The sequence below is a fragment of the Streptopelia decaocto genome, assembly GCF_964273445.1.
Source record: "Streptopelia decaocto genome assembly, chromosome: 1".
Classification (NCBI taxonomy): Eukaryota; Metazoa; Chordata; class Aves; order Columbiformes; family Columbidae; genus Streptopelia; species Streptopelia decaocto.
The window spans coordinates 104251247-104270068 of record NC_138663.1 but is presented as its reverse complement, the minus strand read 5'-3'; the positions used below and the strand labels follow the sequence as shown (position 1 = coordinate 104270068).

The window sequence follows — 18822 nt, the reverse complement described above, 5'->3', positions numbered from 1 at the left end:
TAGATCAGCTATTGCATCCTCCAGTTGCTTCAAAATTTAGTACCATCAGTTTCCAGTGATTTCTTACTGTTTTGTCTATTTGTTTTGTAACCACTTCTTTTAACACTTCCATTTGAGATGGGCACATCAGAGTCTCCCATGAAGAAGGTTTTTAGCTTTGGAATGTCTTGCAAACTCCTTGACAGTGCACAGAAGCAAAATGCTATTTTTTTAGTGCCTTGGCCATAGCTTCTTTGAGTATGAGTTTTATTTTTTTAATCCTGATCATTGATTAGATTTACAATGGCAGATTTTTCACCTTAAATGAAAATGAATGAAAGATAACTTACTCTTAGTTATTGATGCCTTTTACAAGTTGCTTCTCTAACATTTTGATGGGGAATAATGATTTGGTATTTATATATTCAACTTGAAAGTATTTGTGTGTCTTTATCTTCATTTGGACATAGTTTTTGTGAAGGATACCTTCTTGCTGTTAATAATCTCCCACTTTTTTATTTCTTATGATATTCTTCGTAAGGAGGATTTTTTCTAGATAGAATTGCATGTTGCATTTTCAGAAAGTCTTTGACCTTTACGGTACTTACATAATGAATTATGTGTAATTAATTGGAAATCAAATATGAAAATTTATGCTATGTACAAAACAATTTTCTGGATGAAGTGGATGTAGGTGCGTATCTTTCAGTGTCTGATTTAACAAGCAGAGAATATTTATTTTATGGAGGGGTATATGCCCAAGTCTGTCTTGGTACTGCTATAATATATTTGCATAGTGTGTCACTTCAGTATGAATGATGAGTGCTCCAGGAGTGGTATATGTAGTGTTGACAAAGTCTGGATGTGGAAGGGCCATTCACAAAACCATCTTGTGTGAGCAGGTGTATGTGTTAGGGCAGAACAGCAATGCCTGCTCCTGGCTTAGACAGGGATTTATGGCTGCCATGTATTTTGGCATGATTCTCTGGCTGGAATGTATCAGCCTCTGGATGTGCTCCATTCCCCATGAAGATAAGCACTCAAGTGGCTCACTGAAATTTTCCATCTGAAAACTACGCAGCCAGAGTTACGTGATGTGATTCCCACGCACATGGACTAACTTCGAAGCACTGTGGTAAACTAGTTCCTCACAGTTATCCTGTTTGGCAAGTTAAAAACATAATAGTGATCAACGAAGTAAAGTAGATGTGGAAGGGGGTTGTCCAGATCCCTTAATACCACGATTATATTGCTGAATATAACGCCTCCAAAACACCTCCTCCCACTCCTCTAGCCCCAGAAAAACACCTACACAAAGAAGCTTGCAGAAATTGCGTATTAAAAATAAATAAACTAGGAAACATGAAATAGATTACCTGTATATTGCAGTTCATATGTGGAAAACTACATGAAGTCACCTTCAGCATTGTGAATGCCATTTCCATAGAAGTTTCTCCTACCTAGGTGAACACTCAAGTTACATTAAGACACTGGCCTTGTTGAAAGCTCACCTGGGAACATGTGAGTTTCTGTATCCTTGGCTGCCTTGTTTCTGAAGTGTAGGAATGAGATGAGGTGTCACAGAAATCTTGGTTCTGCTAGGTTAAACAAATCACTTCATCTGCTTTGTTTTTGTCATACTGAATGGAGTTAATGAAACACACTTACCTTTGTATAGTGGCTTGATACCTGCAAAGGAAAGGTCTGTGCAGCAGCTGAGGATTTTCACCATTTCCTGAACAGCATTGCAGATATCCAGGAGTGAGAACTCGAATTGAGTCTGTGCCTAAGAGCACATGGGGAAAAAAAAAACAAACACAAGGAATTTAGATTAGTTGCATAGTTGTACTGGAGGGTGGATTTAATGAGATGTGAGTGATCTGTTCATTATATTCTGAACTATGTAATTTTAATTAAGAACAAAGAAAAACTATCAGCCAAAGTTTTATTTTTAATAAATACTCTCCCCCTCCATCAAATTAACTGTTGGAGGCAAGGTAGAAGAGTAACACAAAGGTTCTCCCAAAAGGAAGACTTCTTTATTAAATGAGCTTTCCTGTTTTCTTAATTCTTTATTTATTTGCCTCCCATCCTTGACTTACATGTGGTGATAAGGTAGTTCATACTGTGCAGGTAGGCACTGAACAACAGAACTGCTTTTGCAGTGGATTTGACAGTGATTCCCTGTAGGCCTGTCCTGTTAAACTACAAGCTGTTTCTCACACTCTGTGAGTCTTCATTCTGCCATTGGAGCCATGAACTGTTAGAGGTGCAGGTGAAGGATACAAATGATTTTTGTGGGACTGCCATTAAATAACCGATTACTTGGTGAGGTTGTAGCTGTTTCGTGTTGCTTTGTACAAGAGCTAGTTGCTGTGGTAGTTGCACGTGATATGACACTGTGCTGGTTGATGACAGACCAGAACTTTTACTGTGTGGCAATATCTTTTGCTGGTTGCTTGGTAAACATTTGTAGCATTTGAGTGGATCACTGCATTATCTGTCAAATTGATCTGTACCTGGCCACCCACACTTTTCACAGAGGATGTCTGAATTATACTGGGTGTGTTCATCTGATGTCATACTAATTGAATGCCTACTTGATTTGTGGTATTATAAAGGTGACATTATTCTGTAGATGTTACTTTCTTAGAAACATTATTTGCAAAATATTTCCTGTAGAATTTCACCATCTTGTTGCTAAATGAGAAATGATCTGAAGATTCATTTCTCATCCTCTCCAGCCATCTTGCTAGTGGTTCTCCAAATGCATGCACACATTCCTGCTGCTTCTCTCTTCTTACATCCTCACACCTGTTTCCTCCTATCTGATTACATTTTAAAAGTGTGTACCATATTAATCTCTAAAAATGAATATGTAGATTTGCATTTCTGGTTTTATGACCTGTTGGCAAGCAAGAACTGCACAGGTATGTCTGCACTGTCATGTTAACTCTAGAACTTGTCGTTGAATCCAGGCATCCTAGTGGTGCTCACTGATGACGTGTTGGGGGAGAAGGTGGTTAACATTTGAGGCCTGTTGATGTAGGTGCAACTGGTCAAGCCACTTGTCCTTTTAAACACAGTCTGTACTTGACCCCAGATACTTGTATAAACACAACTAAGGAAAGCAAATTACAAAGAATTTTTGTTGTTTATGTTGAAGGGGATAGAGTTGATGTCGTAAGGGGAGGATCACAAGGAGTGATGAATTAAATTAAGATCTGGATAGTTTGGACATTTATCAGGTTTTTGAAGGAGGCAGAATGGACAAAGCAAGACAGGAAGGATCCTGCTTGAAGGAAGACATTGTATTTTCTGCTTGAAATAAAAAATGATTTGGATTGTAGGTCATAAATCTTCTACCAAAATTAAGATTCTCCAAGCAAGATGATCTTTGGCCAGCTGAAGCTTTCTTGAAGGGAAATATCAGGAAATTATGAAATTGAATGTACAGCATGTGACTCAAAGCATCCCTGAAATGGCTGGCAGAGGTAATTAATCTCTGCTGTGATATTAATACATATAATTGCTTTTGATTTTCTGAAGCTGATGAGATGTGTACTGCTGTTGAATAGACAGTATTGAAGATGCCAAGATACTTTTTTGCAAGATAATCTAACTGGTTAAAGTGGTTAAGTCATATCATTGTAACTATCTTCCTATGCTCTTTTTTTTTTTTTTTTCTTCTTTATTACAGTTTACAGTATTCTTAGGAAATCCTAGAATTAAAAGTCAGTGCTTTGATTACTGTTGTACGATATCCAGCAGTTGTTTTAGTTCTTCCAGTTCCCCAGCTGGAATGAGAAATATTATGATGTGTGTGTGGAAGGGAGGATAACGACTCATAGAAGTAATTTCCGCTACTGCTCTTCACTTCAGGGGAACAAAAATCTCATTACCTGTTGCTGGAGAACTTTCCAGGGACTAGGTCTCCATTCAATATGACTAATGAGGTATCCATAATTCAGATTGTTCTCTGTCATTTAGGAAAAATAACATTATTGTTACTTGAATGTCTCAAATGAGTAAATTAAGTAGGAGGACCACTAAGTTATGGGGTGGCCAACTTCAGTTCTACACATACTTTCATTTTGTATGCTTTTGTTATGGGGAACCAAGTGTTACTGGGTAGCAGAGGTGAGTGAACTGGCATGACATTTAAACAGGAGTTGAACCAAACCAGGATCTTCCAAAGAGGAAGAGAGAAGGAGTACAATATAAAAATGTATATAAAATATTCCAAGATATCTACATCATAGATATGTATCTCTATTTAAACTGTAAAAGCGATTCTGCTTCCCTTCCAAAAACAGTTACTTTACCTTGCACAGTGTTGTTCCTGGTTGTGATCCTTTGTGAGATGCCATTTCAAAATGTAAAAACGAAAACAAAGAGGAAGCAAGAAGCATGTCTATACTGTAAATTAGTATGAGAACTACTCTAACCATCATTATCTAAATTTCTTCACTATCTACATCTGTCTTCATTTCTACAAAGTTACAGCTTAAATGTAAAATAAGAATTCAAAACAAAATAGACTTGCTCATCAGACAAATTGCTTCAATTAAAGGTTACAGTGATTGGCATGAGCTGGTTGTTTTGTATGGTTTTGCAAAGTGGACTCAGCTGAGCTGCTTGTTAAATGAATTAGATTGGCACAGGATTTTGGCACTGGGAGTAGAGCAACATTTACTTTCACAACTGTCTGCAATTGTTTACAGCTTTAGTGGGATTTTTTTGCATAGATATGCAACCTGCAAAATACCTTGTAGAAGTATAACATGTTTGCACAGCAGTGCTTTTAAAACATTTCAAGATACTTTTTCACTGCTTTGCCTTTACTTCAGGTCTTGGATCATACAATGTTTTTTTTGTTCTTAGAAATTAAGAGTTAAAAATTAGGGGTTTTTTTTCTTCTCTTCAGCTGATTTTCATAAAATGCTCACCTATCAGAGATCTTAATTTAGCCCAGCTAGTAGAGAATTCTCTTCTTGATGCAGAAATGTCAGGTTTTAAATTCTGGTGTCCGTTTTGAAATCATTAAAGCTCGTGGTTTTCCACTGATCTTTGGGCATAATATGAAGCATCATATCCCAACTGGAAGGAGTGGTACTGGGCTGCCTCCTACGTATCTGTAGCACAGAAATCCTTATGGAGCTAGAATCCTTTATTTCTGTTTCATTCATTTATTCCATATTCAAAATATGGCATTTTCTTGTGGCAGTATCAAACAATGTGATAGTATATTTTTCTGCTTTGGTTTAAAACTTCAGTTTAATGTTATATTAATCAAACGTACAGTAACGGAAGGTAGTTGGTGAAATCATCTTAAATTGCATGAAGTTGTTAATATCAGTCAAGCATGTGTCCTCAGGTTATGTAAAGGTGGTCTATGAGGCTGAATCACAGAATAAAGCTCTTTCTCTTAAAACAGAAGTTAAATGACAAAAAAAGAGTTATGTTTAGGTTTGTATTATTATAACTGACATAGATTTCAAGCTCTAGATAGCATTTGCACTTCTTCCTTTCTTCTGGGTGTAGATCTCTTGAAAACTTCAAGTCTGTTTTTCAATATCAAAGTACAGTATTTACTGTTACCTTAATTGTTTTTCTATTCAAATAGCTATGCTTTTCAAAAGATGCTTTACCATCTCCAACATATAAAAGAAATAGTACACAGATGTATTGTATTTCCATTGCAACAACTGTTACGTGAACATACCATTTCAATAAGTTTGTGGCAAACGTGCTTCTGCACCTGTCTTGGCAGGCCTGAAAAAGGAGGAGGGCTTCCAAAAAATAAGTAGAAACAAATGACTCTGGCTTGCTGTTCTGGTTAGCATTTGTAGTGAAGAGAAATCTTTCAGCTGATCCAGGACCTGTCTAGGTGTTTCTCAGCTCAGAAGTTAGCTGGGAAGTTTAATACCACAACAGAAGTACCTTCCAACTAGAATAAAAATTAAACTAGGGCAATCTATAATTTTCTACTTGCTGCCCACTCACTTCCTTTCTAAAATAAATGACTCAGTTTCTGCATCCCTGATCATCAAGTACCAAATCACTACTGGGCAGATCTGGAACATGGACAGAGTATCAGGATGATTGGTGACACCATTCTGTGAGAAGAATCAGTGGGTGGAATCCAGGTAGCCTTCCTTAATTGCAAGTCTGAAAGTGGTCTCATTATGTTAGGAAATGGGATGGCAAACAGTTGCTAGTTCCCCTCATGTTCCCTATGAGGGTATTGATTTTTATGGCAGATGAACAGAGTTTCTTCAATAAATACTGGGACAGTGCAGGTCATGGTACTGAGCATTGCCTGGAAGCTGATACCAAAAATTCTCCTCAGTGAAGGTCTGGAATTAGTGAGCACTTTGAAGTAAGCAATTTTCCTGCTTACTTTCATTGAAGTAAGCAATTCTCCTATGGTTTGATTGCTGAAGGCAGAGATAACTGATAATAAAGTGATCTTAACTAACGCTATCTTGTTAATGAATGAGAAATAAATGGAATGGATGTTTGCTCGTGTGTGGTAACTCAGGGTAGAGGAGGTACAGAACATGGTGGACAGTTTTGAGGGTAAAACATGTGCTGTCCTTTGTCTTTACTAAGGTCAACGTCGTTTCTCCTTGGCTGCTTTGCGTAGTTTAGCTAGTAGGGCTGGTCTGTGGCCGAGTCTTCCATGGCAGTTGCCTGTAAGATGTAAAAATTCTCTGAGTCAGACACCATCAGGCATACTACTGATTAAGCAATCTCAGGCTGTAGGTGTTTGATTATCCCTATCTCATCTGGGCTGTTTGATGAAGAGAGTGCCAGGCTCTATCTCCCTCTCTAGGTTCTTCCCTCTGCTTTAGAATGCTCAGACACATAGACTGGATTCATGCCTTCCTCCTTCTGATATATCTCATGTGGATCAAAGTGAATTTGGTAAGGGCAAAATTTCACCTAGTAGAAATTTTAGTTGGAGAAGTCCCCCTCAAAGGCAGTGACAGAGTTGTGATATTTTTAACACATATATTGTAGGAAGGGAAGGTTTTCTCCTTTCTACAGATGTGCTGATCTTTCTGAAATTAAATTAATGAGTATTTGGTCATTAATTGTAACGCAAGCTGGACCAGTCCAAACCCTGAGAACACTCTTCCACTTTCTTTTAGTTATTCAAGTCTGTGGCAAATCCTGCCGTTCCTGGCATAGCGTGACTGGCAATTCCAGTGTATTTCTATAGCTAGAACTCTTCCTTTTGCCAACACTAACTGTCTGAAAATTTCCACTTGATTAAGCCTTTAGGCTGATTCTGGGACATGTGGTTGGAATAACTAGAATGAGTTCTAAAATGCTGTTAAGCAATATCTATATGGACTTTGCATATCAACATCTTCATTAACTTTCTCAGTTCATTGCACTATACTTATGAGTGATTAAGCGCTGTTTGAAAAAGAAGTTACACCCTTTATGACTTTTTCCTGAAGAAAATGTTACAAAACATTCTGTACCACGATTTCTGCTTATTCAGCCAGAATCCTTCTTAGAGCGTTTTTGCGCTTTAATTAAATAAATGCTCTAGGGCAATTACTTAACTCTAAAATACGAAACAACAAATCTCTAGAAAAGAGGATTACCCACACTGGAAAATGGTTAACAATAACATGCTATGGGATTTTAAGAGTTTAAGAAATTTAAGCTGTTATTTGTTGGAATCATAGAATAGAATAATGGAATAGTTTTGGTTGGAAGGGACCTTCAAAGGTCATCTAGTCCAACCCCCCTGCAATGAGCAGGGACATCTTCAACTAGATCAGGTTGCTCAGAGCCCCGTCCAGCCTGGCCTGGAATGTCTCCAGGGATGGGGCATCTACCACCTCTCTGGGCAGCCTGGGCCAGTATCTCACCCCTCTCATTGTAAGAAATTTTTTCCTCATACATTTGGATACTGTGGTGTAGTTTAGTGAGGAAAGTAGAGGACAAGATTTTTCTAGCTGGTTACTCATATCACTATGTAGCTGCATGTATCAGCTATTGATGATTTCTGCTTTGATGTTATACGTGATGGTGGTCATCTTTTTTGGAAACAAACGTTACTTCAGTCAGAATAAGGGAGAGCTGAGTAGTCTGAAATCTGCAAGTGTCTTTATGAAAACTAGTTCCATCCTAGAAGGCTGAGTGCTTTAGATAGGTGGGCAGTGATGGGATTTGCTTGGAACTAGGTTATCTCTGAGGGTCAGTGGAGTAAGGAATTCTGGCAGATGTGTGATTACTGCACCTTCTTTCAGTAACTGAGAATTTAAAACCCCTGATTTTTAATAATGGGAAAAGAGTGTCTTTTTGCTTTACTTGCCAAGCTGGAAACTGTCTGTACCACAGTTAGTGTTGTATCTGTCAATTTTTTCTTTACAATGTTTGTACTGTTTCTAAAATTTTAGTATAAATATCCCATTTGCAGGTGTCTGGGTCTGTTTACTGATAAACTTGTGATTTAAACAGATCAGATTGTATCTAGCAAGTACTGACTAGTCCTGATGCAAGAGTCAATAAAATAAATGGTTCCTCTCATTTGGCCTAGGTTCTTGTCAGTTTCTATTGATAGTTTTTTTTTCATAGCTGTGTTCATCAGGGATTCATATTCATCAGTACCTGTCACTGTATTCCCCGCTTCTGTCAGCTTTCCCTCTGTACATCTCTTGAGTGCTGTGTGTCTCAGAGCCTCTTTTCAGTGTTCAATTAATCTTTAGGGTTGGGACTTCTCCTAATGCTTTGATCAGCACTTGCAGGTATACCAATTTCTTTCAGCAGTGACAAATCATTTGCTCACTAGACAAGGGCAGAGTAAAAAGGCAAAAAAACTAAAAGCCTGCTTCCAAAGCTGACTTGCTAATGAATTGTTCAATCAATCAAGTAATGCCCTCTTTCCTCCCTCATCCCCCACCCTAAGACCCCAAAACACCAAACAAAACCCAAACAGAATCCCTACCCCTCAGATAATCAAGGTTAGATGTATTTCTTCAAATGGCATTGCAGTACGTGAAGCAAAACAAAGACAAAACTTAATGGTCCTGAGGTGATTACTAAAATGATAGGTGTTGGGTTTTCCGGGCCTTGGTTTCTCTGTGTTGAGTGTCCGGGCTTGAGAGGTTTTCTCATTAGGTTTTATATGTTTCCTAACAACAGCGAAACGACCCAAGCAGTAGATTTCTGAAAGAAGATTGCAGTTCACGGGTAGTTAAAGTCATTCATCAACAACATGATTTAATACTAATCAGACTGGTTTATATCTAGAATGTGCTTTGTGCTATATCAGAGTGATTATTTATTTTGTGTTAGCTGTCTGGTGTGTGATACATGATATCTGTAAAATCCCTGTTGTGTTGGCAATTTTCAGAGATGTGGATAAGAAAGACCTAATTAATGCCTTATCTCTTCTTGCACCCTCCCTACTGATGCTTTTTTGTTGCTTGTGGTGCCTGTTGTTCTATGCTGTTCTCAAAGAACTAATGCATAGTAAGAGTTGATTTATTCTGTGGCAGGAAGCATAAACTCTTTGAAGAATCTATTCAGTGGCACAATTATTAAAAATAACTACCACTTGAAGGTTTGTCTTTGATCAAATAAATTCTGTAAAATATGGCAAAATTTTCTATGAGTTGCTTTTCTGATGGTTATTACAGACCTTGGGCAGCAGTGCCACTTTACTTTTGAGAGCTTCTAGCACAGACTTTTCTGCAGAGAAACTCATGTAATAGATAAACATTGAGGGCTGTGCTGCAATAGTTGCTGCAGCTGATCAGAACCACAGAGTGTGTCAAAAAGGAGGATCCAGAGTGAAAGTATCTCTGAGGTATTGCTTCATAAGTAGCTCCTTTCCTCACCTAACTACAAAAAATTAATATTTGAAGCCTTGCCTATTTTCTTACTATCATAAGCCTAAAAATCATGGGGAAGATGGAGAGCTGGTTTTAATGCACATACCAATAACAAAACATGAGCACACAGAGTAAGCTGCTTGATGTTGAAACTCAATACAGCTGTCATATTGGCAGAAAGTCTGCCACAGATGGAAATGAGATTGAACAGTTGCGTCACGCAGTGTTTCTCAAAAGACGCCTTAATTAAGACTTAGCAGACATTAGTGAAAGTTTTAAGGGTTGGATCCTCCTCCAAATATGTGCCCCTGACCACACTGATGTAACTGTTGAGACAAGGAAAACAGACCTCTTAGAAGACAAAGATTAATTGGTGAAAAAATGCCTGAGTCTTCCCTACAAGGCCATTTCTCTAGTGGAATTTTTGTTGGGCTTGCAGCCCCATGTCAGGGTTCTGACTCAAAGGGTGGCAGAAGACCTCAGCAGAGCAGATGAATCTCTGCTTTCCCAGTCTGTCTTTCTTCCTGGCTGTTATCTAGAGCTTTAGTGGGACTCGTGAGTATCCTGTGTTTTGTGCCTGCTGAAAGAAGGAAGAGCTGAGAGAGGGGCTATAACCTGTTTGAATGGATATGCTCTGTTTAATGAACAGGAGACCATATATTTGCTAACTGAGGTTTTTGTGTATTCCTGGAGAAGACAGTTAGGCACAGTAAATTAGTGAAATCTGCTATGGACTGCATAGATTGGTTCACTTCATTTGGAGCCAGTGTTTTAATGGAGAAGTTTAAGAGCTGAGTGATGTCCTTCAAGAAGTTACCATCCCACTCATATCCACACGCTTCTTTCTAGTTATGGCATTATACTCAAAATGTTTGATAGACAGAATATCTTAGTGCAGCAAATACTGAAAGGTGTAAATAGTGAAATCTAATTATTTTCTGAGGTGGGGAGGAGAACCCACAAACACCTGTGTATTACTGCAATTTGGTTGACAAAGTTAAACCAAAACATCCTGCCCCAAATTTTTAGGAAGAAAAATCTAAAGGTGCGGTTAGGGGACAGTATTTAGGCACTTGATACATTTTTGAGACTGAAGGAATGTCTAATCCTGACTTCAGCCTTCAATCTTAATAATACTCAAAAAAACCCCTCATTGTTTTTATTGTAAAGGGCAAATATTGATTAAACAGCCATTAAAGTGAGGTTTTTGTAATTGGAAGAGAAGCCTGTACTTAAAGTACTTGATAGCTGCTTGTGACCACTTCATCTCCATTTGACAAGAGGCTGGAGCTCAAGAGGTTATCTGTAGTGATGGGTGTAGACAAGCAAATAACACTTAATGAAAAACTTGTGTTTGATTTCAGAGGGTCAGAGTGTTTGGCATACACAGAGCTTCCTGTGCACATTCTAACTGCTTGTGATGTCCTGTGTCTTTTTTGTGGCCACTACTTCAGGAAAAATTGAAAGTAAATGGAAGGAAATAAAGTAAAAGCAGACAATCTAATATTTTTTAAAGTATCAAGGATTCAGTGAATGTGTGGGTGTTTGTTTGTGTTTGTTTTGTTTGTTTGTTTGTTTGTTTGTTTTATTTTGTGGGGTTTTTTTTTTAGCCGAATATGCTGCATAGTCCTCACCCTCATGATTTGGGAGGTAATTAGGGGATTTGTAATATCCCACTGGTTTGCTCACAACTTCTACTCATGACATTTTATAATGAGTATATAGCTTATAAATAACATTTGAAAGGTATAAGGTTATACAGAGATAATTGCATAGCTGAAATGCATTGGCTCAAGGCCAAAGGCTAAGCACTTACCACCATCCTTTTTAAATTGAATGACTTCAGTTTATGAAGTGTATCATCAGAAATTGTTTTCATTACTCCCAGAGGGCAAATTTAGGTTAATAAAAATCCAATTCCAGATTACTTTTATGTGTGAATATTTGTATTTTTAGAACCTTTCTTTGTCAATTATGTTCCTCACTGACTCTGTGTATGTAAATACAAGTATGTAGGTCATAGTTTCTGCTCAAATGTTTCTACAGTTTTGAACTGTTTCGCCTCTCTGAGACAGATTTCCTCTAAACATGATTGTGAGACCCAGCAGGATTTTTCAAACTGAGCAAAACTGAAGCACTCCTTCCACTAAGCCGTTGTTCATCACATTTCCTGGATCCCACTGTCCTGGATATAATTTGAGCCATTTGACCTGTCCACTTCAGTCCTCAAAAGCAGTATTTGTATATCCTCCTCTTTAAATCTTATGTTAAATAGCATATTCTTCACAGAAGACAACCAATTATTTTATGGAGTCTTGGGCAATCAGATAAACCCATTAGTAAAGGTGAATTGGGGGGAAGTTTTTTATTTTCTCCTTGTGATAAATTAGTTACATATATAATCTGAAACAGCACAGGCATGTTGGAGTCACCTGCTGTGGTACTCTGTCTTTACAACATTAAATTATAGTCTTGTTACAAATGCTCACTTTTCTCTTTACTCTGCTGCTCTGTGCCCTCCTCCCTACTTCCCAAAGAGAAGATTTCTGCTGTCTTGATAAAACAACTGTTTCTGCCTCTTGGAATAAGAAAGGGCATTGTGTATAATGAAGAGTTTAAGAATAGGCCTAGTGTTCAGCAATATTTACCCAGGATAATCTTTCAGCTTCTTATCACTGTGTGGTTGGGGGACTCACTTTTTCAGAGATGGTGCCTTTATCGCTTGGTGGATTTTTTTATCTATGAATTTATCATTTTTAGAAGTCTGTGTACTCTTATAACACTAAGAATAGCATTTGGCAGAATTATCCTATTGCTAACATTTTGGTATTTTTTTTTTAAAAGAAAGGGTTTTTTTCCCACCCAAAAATTAAATTAAGGAATTGAGAAATTGCTTTTGTTGATCTTGCCATTAACTGAAAATGTTTTGCACCCGTTAGTTAATATCCTCAGGCTATTACAGTTCCAATACTGAGAACAAAGCATTAGGAAAACCAAAATAAGTCATAATTGGGAATTCACGGACTAAAAAAAAAAAAAAAGTAATGTTACCATTTATAAATTTATGCAGCCTGTTATGCAATTGTTGAAGTTTTTTTTTCTTTGTTGGATGAAACAGTGTTAATTTTTCTCTACAGGTTATTGACATGCCAGAACACAATCCTGGAGATATGGGTGGAACAATGAGACTGGGGAGGAGGAGGACTGTTTTCAAAACAGAAAATTCTGTTTTAAGTAAGTTACATTTCTGCTCTTACCGTTTGCTTTTTTGGATAGGAACTTTGTAACATGGCAAAGCAAAAATGCCAGAGCACATATTGTTAAAGGACTATGACCTCAAGCAAGTGATTGGGTGACAGCTTCCCCAAGCTAATTCACTGTGATCCTGTTCCTATATACATTTACCCAGGATCAGAATGTAAGAAAGAAACGAGAGACATCTGGAAGTCCCAGTGAAAAAGTCAGTTAGGGTCCAGTGCTTTAAACAAACAATGAGAGACTGTTGAGATAACTGAAATGCACTTTATGGTGGTTTAATTCATTATTTTCTTGGGAAGATCAGAGCATTTTCTTTCTATTTTCTTCATGAGCTAGTGAACCAGGGGTTCTTCTTCTACCCCTGAAGCTTTTTTGTAGAACCAACCCAAACTCCTACCCATTATGCTATTGGACTAGAAGACCTTCGAAGGTCCCTTCCAACCCAAGCTATTCTATGGTTCTATGCTCTTGCCAGACCTAAACATTACTTGTAATTCCCTAAAGCTGCCAGTGCACCTCAGCCTTAAATGTCATCTGGCCTCGCTGCCTTAGTTCTCACCTTTTCTTGACAATGCCTGCTAGTTTGTATCCTAATTATAGCCAGGACCTGCTGAACTCCAGTCTCTGATCCAGCACTGCCCTAAGCCTAGCCCAGCCCTGGAAAGAGTCTGGTTTTGGGAAAGCAAATTATTTGTTGTAGGAAAGGAGAATTATTTACTGTAACAAGACGCTTCAAAAGGCAAAATAAAAGCAACCAGAATATAGAACAAGTGATTCAATTTGATCTATATGTATTTTAAAATTGAAGTAATACTTTTCTCCTATTAATCAACCTATTATATAGTAGTAATACAAGTGATGCTGAAAATGTATAAAAAGTACTTTCCTGTCCATTGATATGCATATTTCTTATGTTGCCCTGCTGCTGACATTTATCTGAGTTGTTACTGTGTTTAGCTATGTTGAACTTATGGAATGTATCCTTCTGAGCTTTTTAAAATAACATCCAGTTCAGCAGGAGACCAAAGGGTAATACAAATGCACATTTGATGAAAAATATGCCTTACTAGAGAATGTCCGTGCCGGTGATCTGACTGACCTGGGTGATATTTTGCCTAGGTGTGACATAGATATGCATATCAGAATGCACACGTTGTTTTGTGGCCTAAACACTTATTGGAAAAGTTAAGAAAAATGGACACATTGTAACTCTTGACCAGTATTATGAGTTGTTTTACAACTTGAATTGAAATAACAGTTTTGAAAAGGTGGTTCCTTAAAATTGACACATTTACCACTTTTTGTAAAATTGCAGTACTATCACTCTACAATTTTTTGAGATCTTCTTGACAGTCTAGTTCTTGTACCAACCCCTAAGTGAGACAATAATCCTAACGACACTGGGGAAAATTGAGAGCAAAGCTTGACACAGCACGGCTGTGAGAGATATGATCAAGTTCTGGTTTACTGCATCCCTCTAACTTGGTCCTTGTTGTTCTGGAATGTAGAGTGTTCCAGATTAGGCTCAGAGGACTGCAAGAGTCATTTAGGTAATAAGATCAGGAAAACAGAGAAAAACAATATTCTGTGTTTGCCATTGAAGGCATTATGTCAGCTGCCATGCATAATCTATTAAAATGGAACAGATGCTACTAGAAGGCTTCCTTCACTGCACCTTTTGCCTACAACTGTTGTAAAACTCTGAAGGGGTTTAATGTTGCTTGTTCACTTAACCAATTTTTAATTTTACTTTGGACTTTAAATTAGTTTGAGTGTGGCCTTCAGACTCTACGTAAGCTATTTCTGGTCAAAGATTGTTGAATATGAATCCTGAATAAACTCAGGTAACAGTAAATTAAAAGAAACTAGTCATCACTCAGAAAAACAGAAAGCTGGAGTGAGATGAATAGTGTCCTGTTATGTTTTACATGCCTTTTTTTTTTTTTTGGGTTTAAATTACAAGAAATAGTTGTAACAATGATTACAGCAACACTTTAACATTAATTTCTTTTTTTTTTTTTTTTTTTTATATTCAGGGAAACTTTATGGTGATGAGATGTTTGTAGAGGAGCGACACAGACATCGATACGAGGTAAGAACTGCTAATGTACTTTGTGCTCAAAAGTTAAAGCTTAAGCAAATTGTGCTTCTCTTGATGGGTACTATTTTCCTCAAAACCAATGGGAGATTTCTTACATAAACATAACCCAAAATTTACTAATGGTTAGATAGTATAATTTAGATTGAAACAAACCTCTGTAAGTCTTCTCATCAAACTCCCTCTTTGGAGCTGAACCAACTTCAAAATTAGATCAGGATACTCAGGGGTTTGTCCCATCTAGTTTTGAATCTCTCTGAAGAGAGAAGTTCCACAACATCTTTTGGCAATTTGTTCCAATGTTTAATCACTTCTTTGTGAACTCTTTTTTCTCTTACATCTAGTAGGAGATTTCCTTGGGCAGTTTGTCTTTTATCTCTCAGTCTTGTGCTGTGCATCTCTGAGCAGAGTCTGGCTCAGTCTTCTTTATACAATCCCGTTAGATGAAGTCAGCAATGAGGCCCACCCTGTGCTTTCTCTAGGCTGAACAAATCCAGCTCATTCAGTCTCTCCTCTGATGTTGCACGTGGTCCACTCCCCTAAGCATCCTGGTTCCACCTCCTATAAGCTTGCAACATTTTGTCAATCTCTTTCTTCTGCCAAAAGGCCTGAAACTAGATACAATACCACAGATATGTTCTTGCAAGTTTTCAACGTAGTGTACTGTTCCTGTGGTAGAGATAGTGCAGTGTCTTAGCAAGATGATCTTGGACAGTGATGTCAGAGATTACCCGACTTGACTTCCTGTGAAGTATTTGAAAGGTAAAGGCTTATCTCTAAAGGCATTGCTCCTTGGCTGATTAGGCTTGTTTGAAGGCTTAGGTTATGTTCAAGTACTGCACATTCTTTCACAATCTAAATGTAGGCAGGCTTCAGGCATCTGCCACTCAGAGGTTAATTCAGATTGCTTGCTTCCTACCATCCAACTCTGTCGGCCCCTTGTATAGGTCCACTTCTCTGTTTGACAACATCTGTGCAAAGGTGCCTGTGTACATTCAAAATACTGTCACTCAAGGAGACAGGCAAGAGCTGCACTCCTGGAGTTATCTCTGAGATAGTTCAGAAGCAACCTGACTATCAGTATCTCCAGAGAGGCCTGAGCTTTGAGATGTGTGCTGGCTACAAACTGATACAGGCAATGTTAAGTTTCCTTAAAAAGCTGGGAGGAGAATGTGATGGTGGTAAAGGTGCTCAGAATTTGAATATTAACTGAGTGGCTAGAACATTACCAAGGAAATGAAACAGCTCACTGCAGAGCTTCTCAGTTTGAAGGAGGAGCTGAACCACACTTGTGTCATAACCACTGAAATGCAGCGTTCAAAGAGGTCAGCCTTTATGCCTGCTGTAGTGGGTCGTTTAAAAAACAAGGAATGCAAGCTGCTCAGAATCAGGACAGCAAGGAGAAGGGACCCTGGCTTTAATCTTTTGAATATTATGTTGTAAGTTTTAAAATTAGTGATTCATAAGTTTTAAAGTTACTGATTCATCTCCTATTAAATGAGTCCACTTTTACAAATTTATACCAGAGAGTTGTTAAAACAAGAAAGCAAGAGTTGTCAACTCTTTTCTCAATTTTTTTCATTCTTGTATGTGTAATAAAAACATTACAATTAGCTGCTACTGTTTCTTATATCAAAAAATAAATAGAACTACAATTATTATTACTTTCAATATTTCAGGTGAACCCAGAATTGACTCACTGCTTTGAAGAGAAAGGTTTGAAATTTGTTGGCCATGATACGGAAGGGAACAGAATGGAAATTATTGAACTGGAGAGTGAGTGTCTTACTTCCCTGCAGTACTTTCTACATCTATGAAAGACCTGTAAACGATAGGTTGTTAAATGATGTGTAGGCACAATATTTAGCTGTCGTAACAGCCAAGATCATGTTCATGGTATTGCTGACTCCACATGTGTATTACAATAGGTGAAGATTTAGAGGATGTTAAGAGAAGTCTTACACTTCTCAAGGACTGTGTATTTGATTATCAGGGAGAGACATGCTTCTTTTCCGAAAATGTCATAATTATAGCTCAGTGGCATTTGCCTATGTAGTATCAAAGAGTGATTTGGCAGGTCATCTAGTCCAACCCTCTGCTTCCGCACAGGGCTACCTTTAAATATAGATCAGGTTGTTAAGAGCCATATCAGTCCAGTTTTGAGTGTCTCCAAGTGTGCTATTGGTTGGACTTCAAACCACTCACCACTGCTCATTGAACCCAGTAGTCCAACCTTTTTTTTTTTTTTTACACGCTTTGTAGTCTATCTACAGTCCATAGCTACCAACTTGAATGCTAGGAAACTATATCAAAAGCCTTGCTAAAGTCTGGATTAAGGAAGGCTACTGCTCTTTCTGCATCCAAAGACTGATTTTTCCCAAGCTTGTTGTGCCTAGTTTTCTTCCTGTCCTTCATGTGTCTGGAAATGCCTTGGAGGAAGATTTGTTTCATAACCTTACCACGAACTGAGGTTAGGCTGACTGTACTGTAGTTCCTTGGATCCTACTTTTTGTCCTTCTTGAAGAAGGACACGGTGACTGCCTTTTTCCAGTCATCAGGGACCTCTCATGATCGCCTTGGCCTTTTAAAGATAACAACCAGTTTCACAATGTCATTGGCCTGCTCCTTAAGCACCCTCAGATGTTCTTAGCCAGGTCCCAGTAACGCATAGATGTTCAGTTTGCTCAAGTATATGAAATATGTATATATGCAATGTAGACAAAGTATAAAACATCACTGGAATATATTACCTACAGAAGCTGTGAAATCTCTATCCTCATAGATAGAGACCTTCAAAACTTGACTAGATGAATCTGTCAGCAACCTAATTTAATTTTGAACTTGAACCTGCTTTAAGCAGGAGGTGGGACTAGAGACCTCCCAACATGCTGTCCAATCAGTTTGTGTCTACTTCAGTTACCCTCTGCTTAGAATCGCAGAAAAAAAGTATGAAAAACAAATAAAAAGCAAGCTCCTTTCTTTCACAGAAATGATTCAGATAAGTAAGTGTTTGATACTGTGGAAATCTGGTATATTTGGACTACTTTACCAAGTAAGACTTGATGTCTTTTCTAAAAGGTTCTGTAACAAAAAGGAGCTGTGCTATATATTTGAATGCTATGCAGAACAGATTTTAGAAACAATCCCTTTTATTTTGGTTGATTCTTTCATTAACTCCTTGCTGTTAAGTAAGTCACTGTTGGCTAGATGAGTGTCAGGCACCTGAAGATGCAGGCTACCTTACAAGATTTTTTTCTTTCTTATGTGGCTCCTAATTTTCATTAGTTAACATAAACTCCATGCATGGGAACATAAATTTATATATCGTAAGACTATATTATCATCCTACAGAGTGATATTTGTGACATGATGCTCCTGAGAATTCATTATATACTCTGTGGTATGTTGAAGAACAGTGCTGTAAATTTGAACCAGTGTTTATAAGTGGGTATCTATATTGAATGTCAAGCAACCACACCATAGAGAGTAATATGAGAGCAAAAGGTACCTGTGAATTCATAAACTACTGATTGTCATGGTGTTCTTTGCTTAGTTTGTTCCTGATAGGTTACCCTTGTTACGCACACTGGTGTTGGGAGGCTATTTGTCTGCCCTGCATGAAACAAC

At 37.9% G+C, this 18822-nt stretch overlaps 1 protein-coding gene across 4 annotated transcripts in view; it reads left to right on the top strand.

Moving 5' to 3' along the window:
• CTPS2 (CTP synthase 2) overlaps nt 1-18822 on the top strand; it is a 76936-nt gene that overhangs the window by 43895 nt on the left and 14219 nt on the right. For all 4 annotated transcript variants that reach the window (XM_082058002.1, XM_082058003.1, XM_082058001.1 and 1 more), the window contains exons 14-16: nt 12977-13073; nt 15134-15189; nt 16875-16971. In XM_082058002.1, the coding sequence (XP_081914128.1) occupies nt 12977-13073; nt 15134-15189; nt 16875-16971 (250 nt within the window). The remainder of the gene's footprint in view (nt 1-12976; nt 13074-15133; nt 15190-16874; nt 16972-18822) is intronic.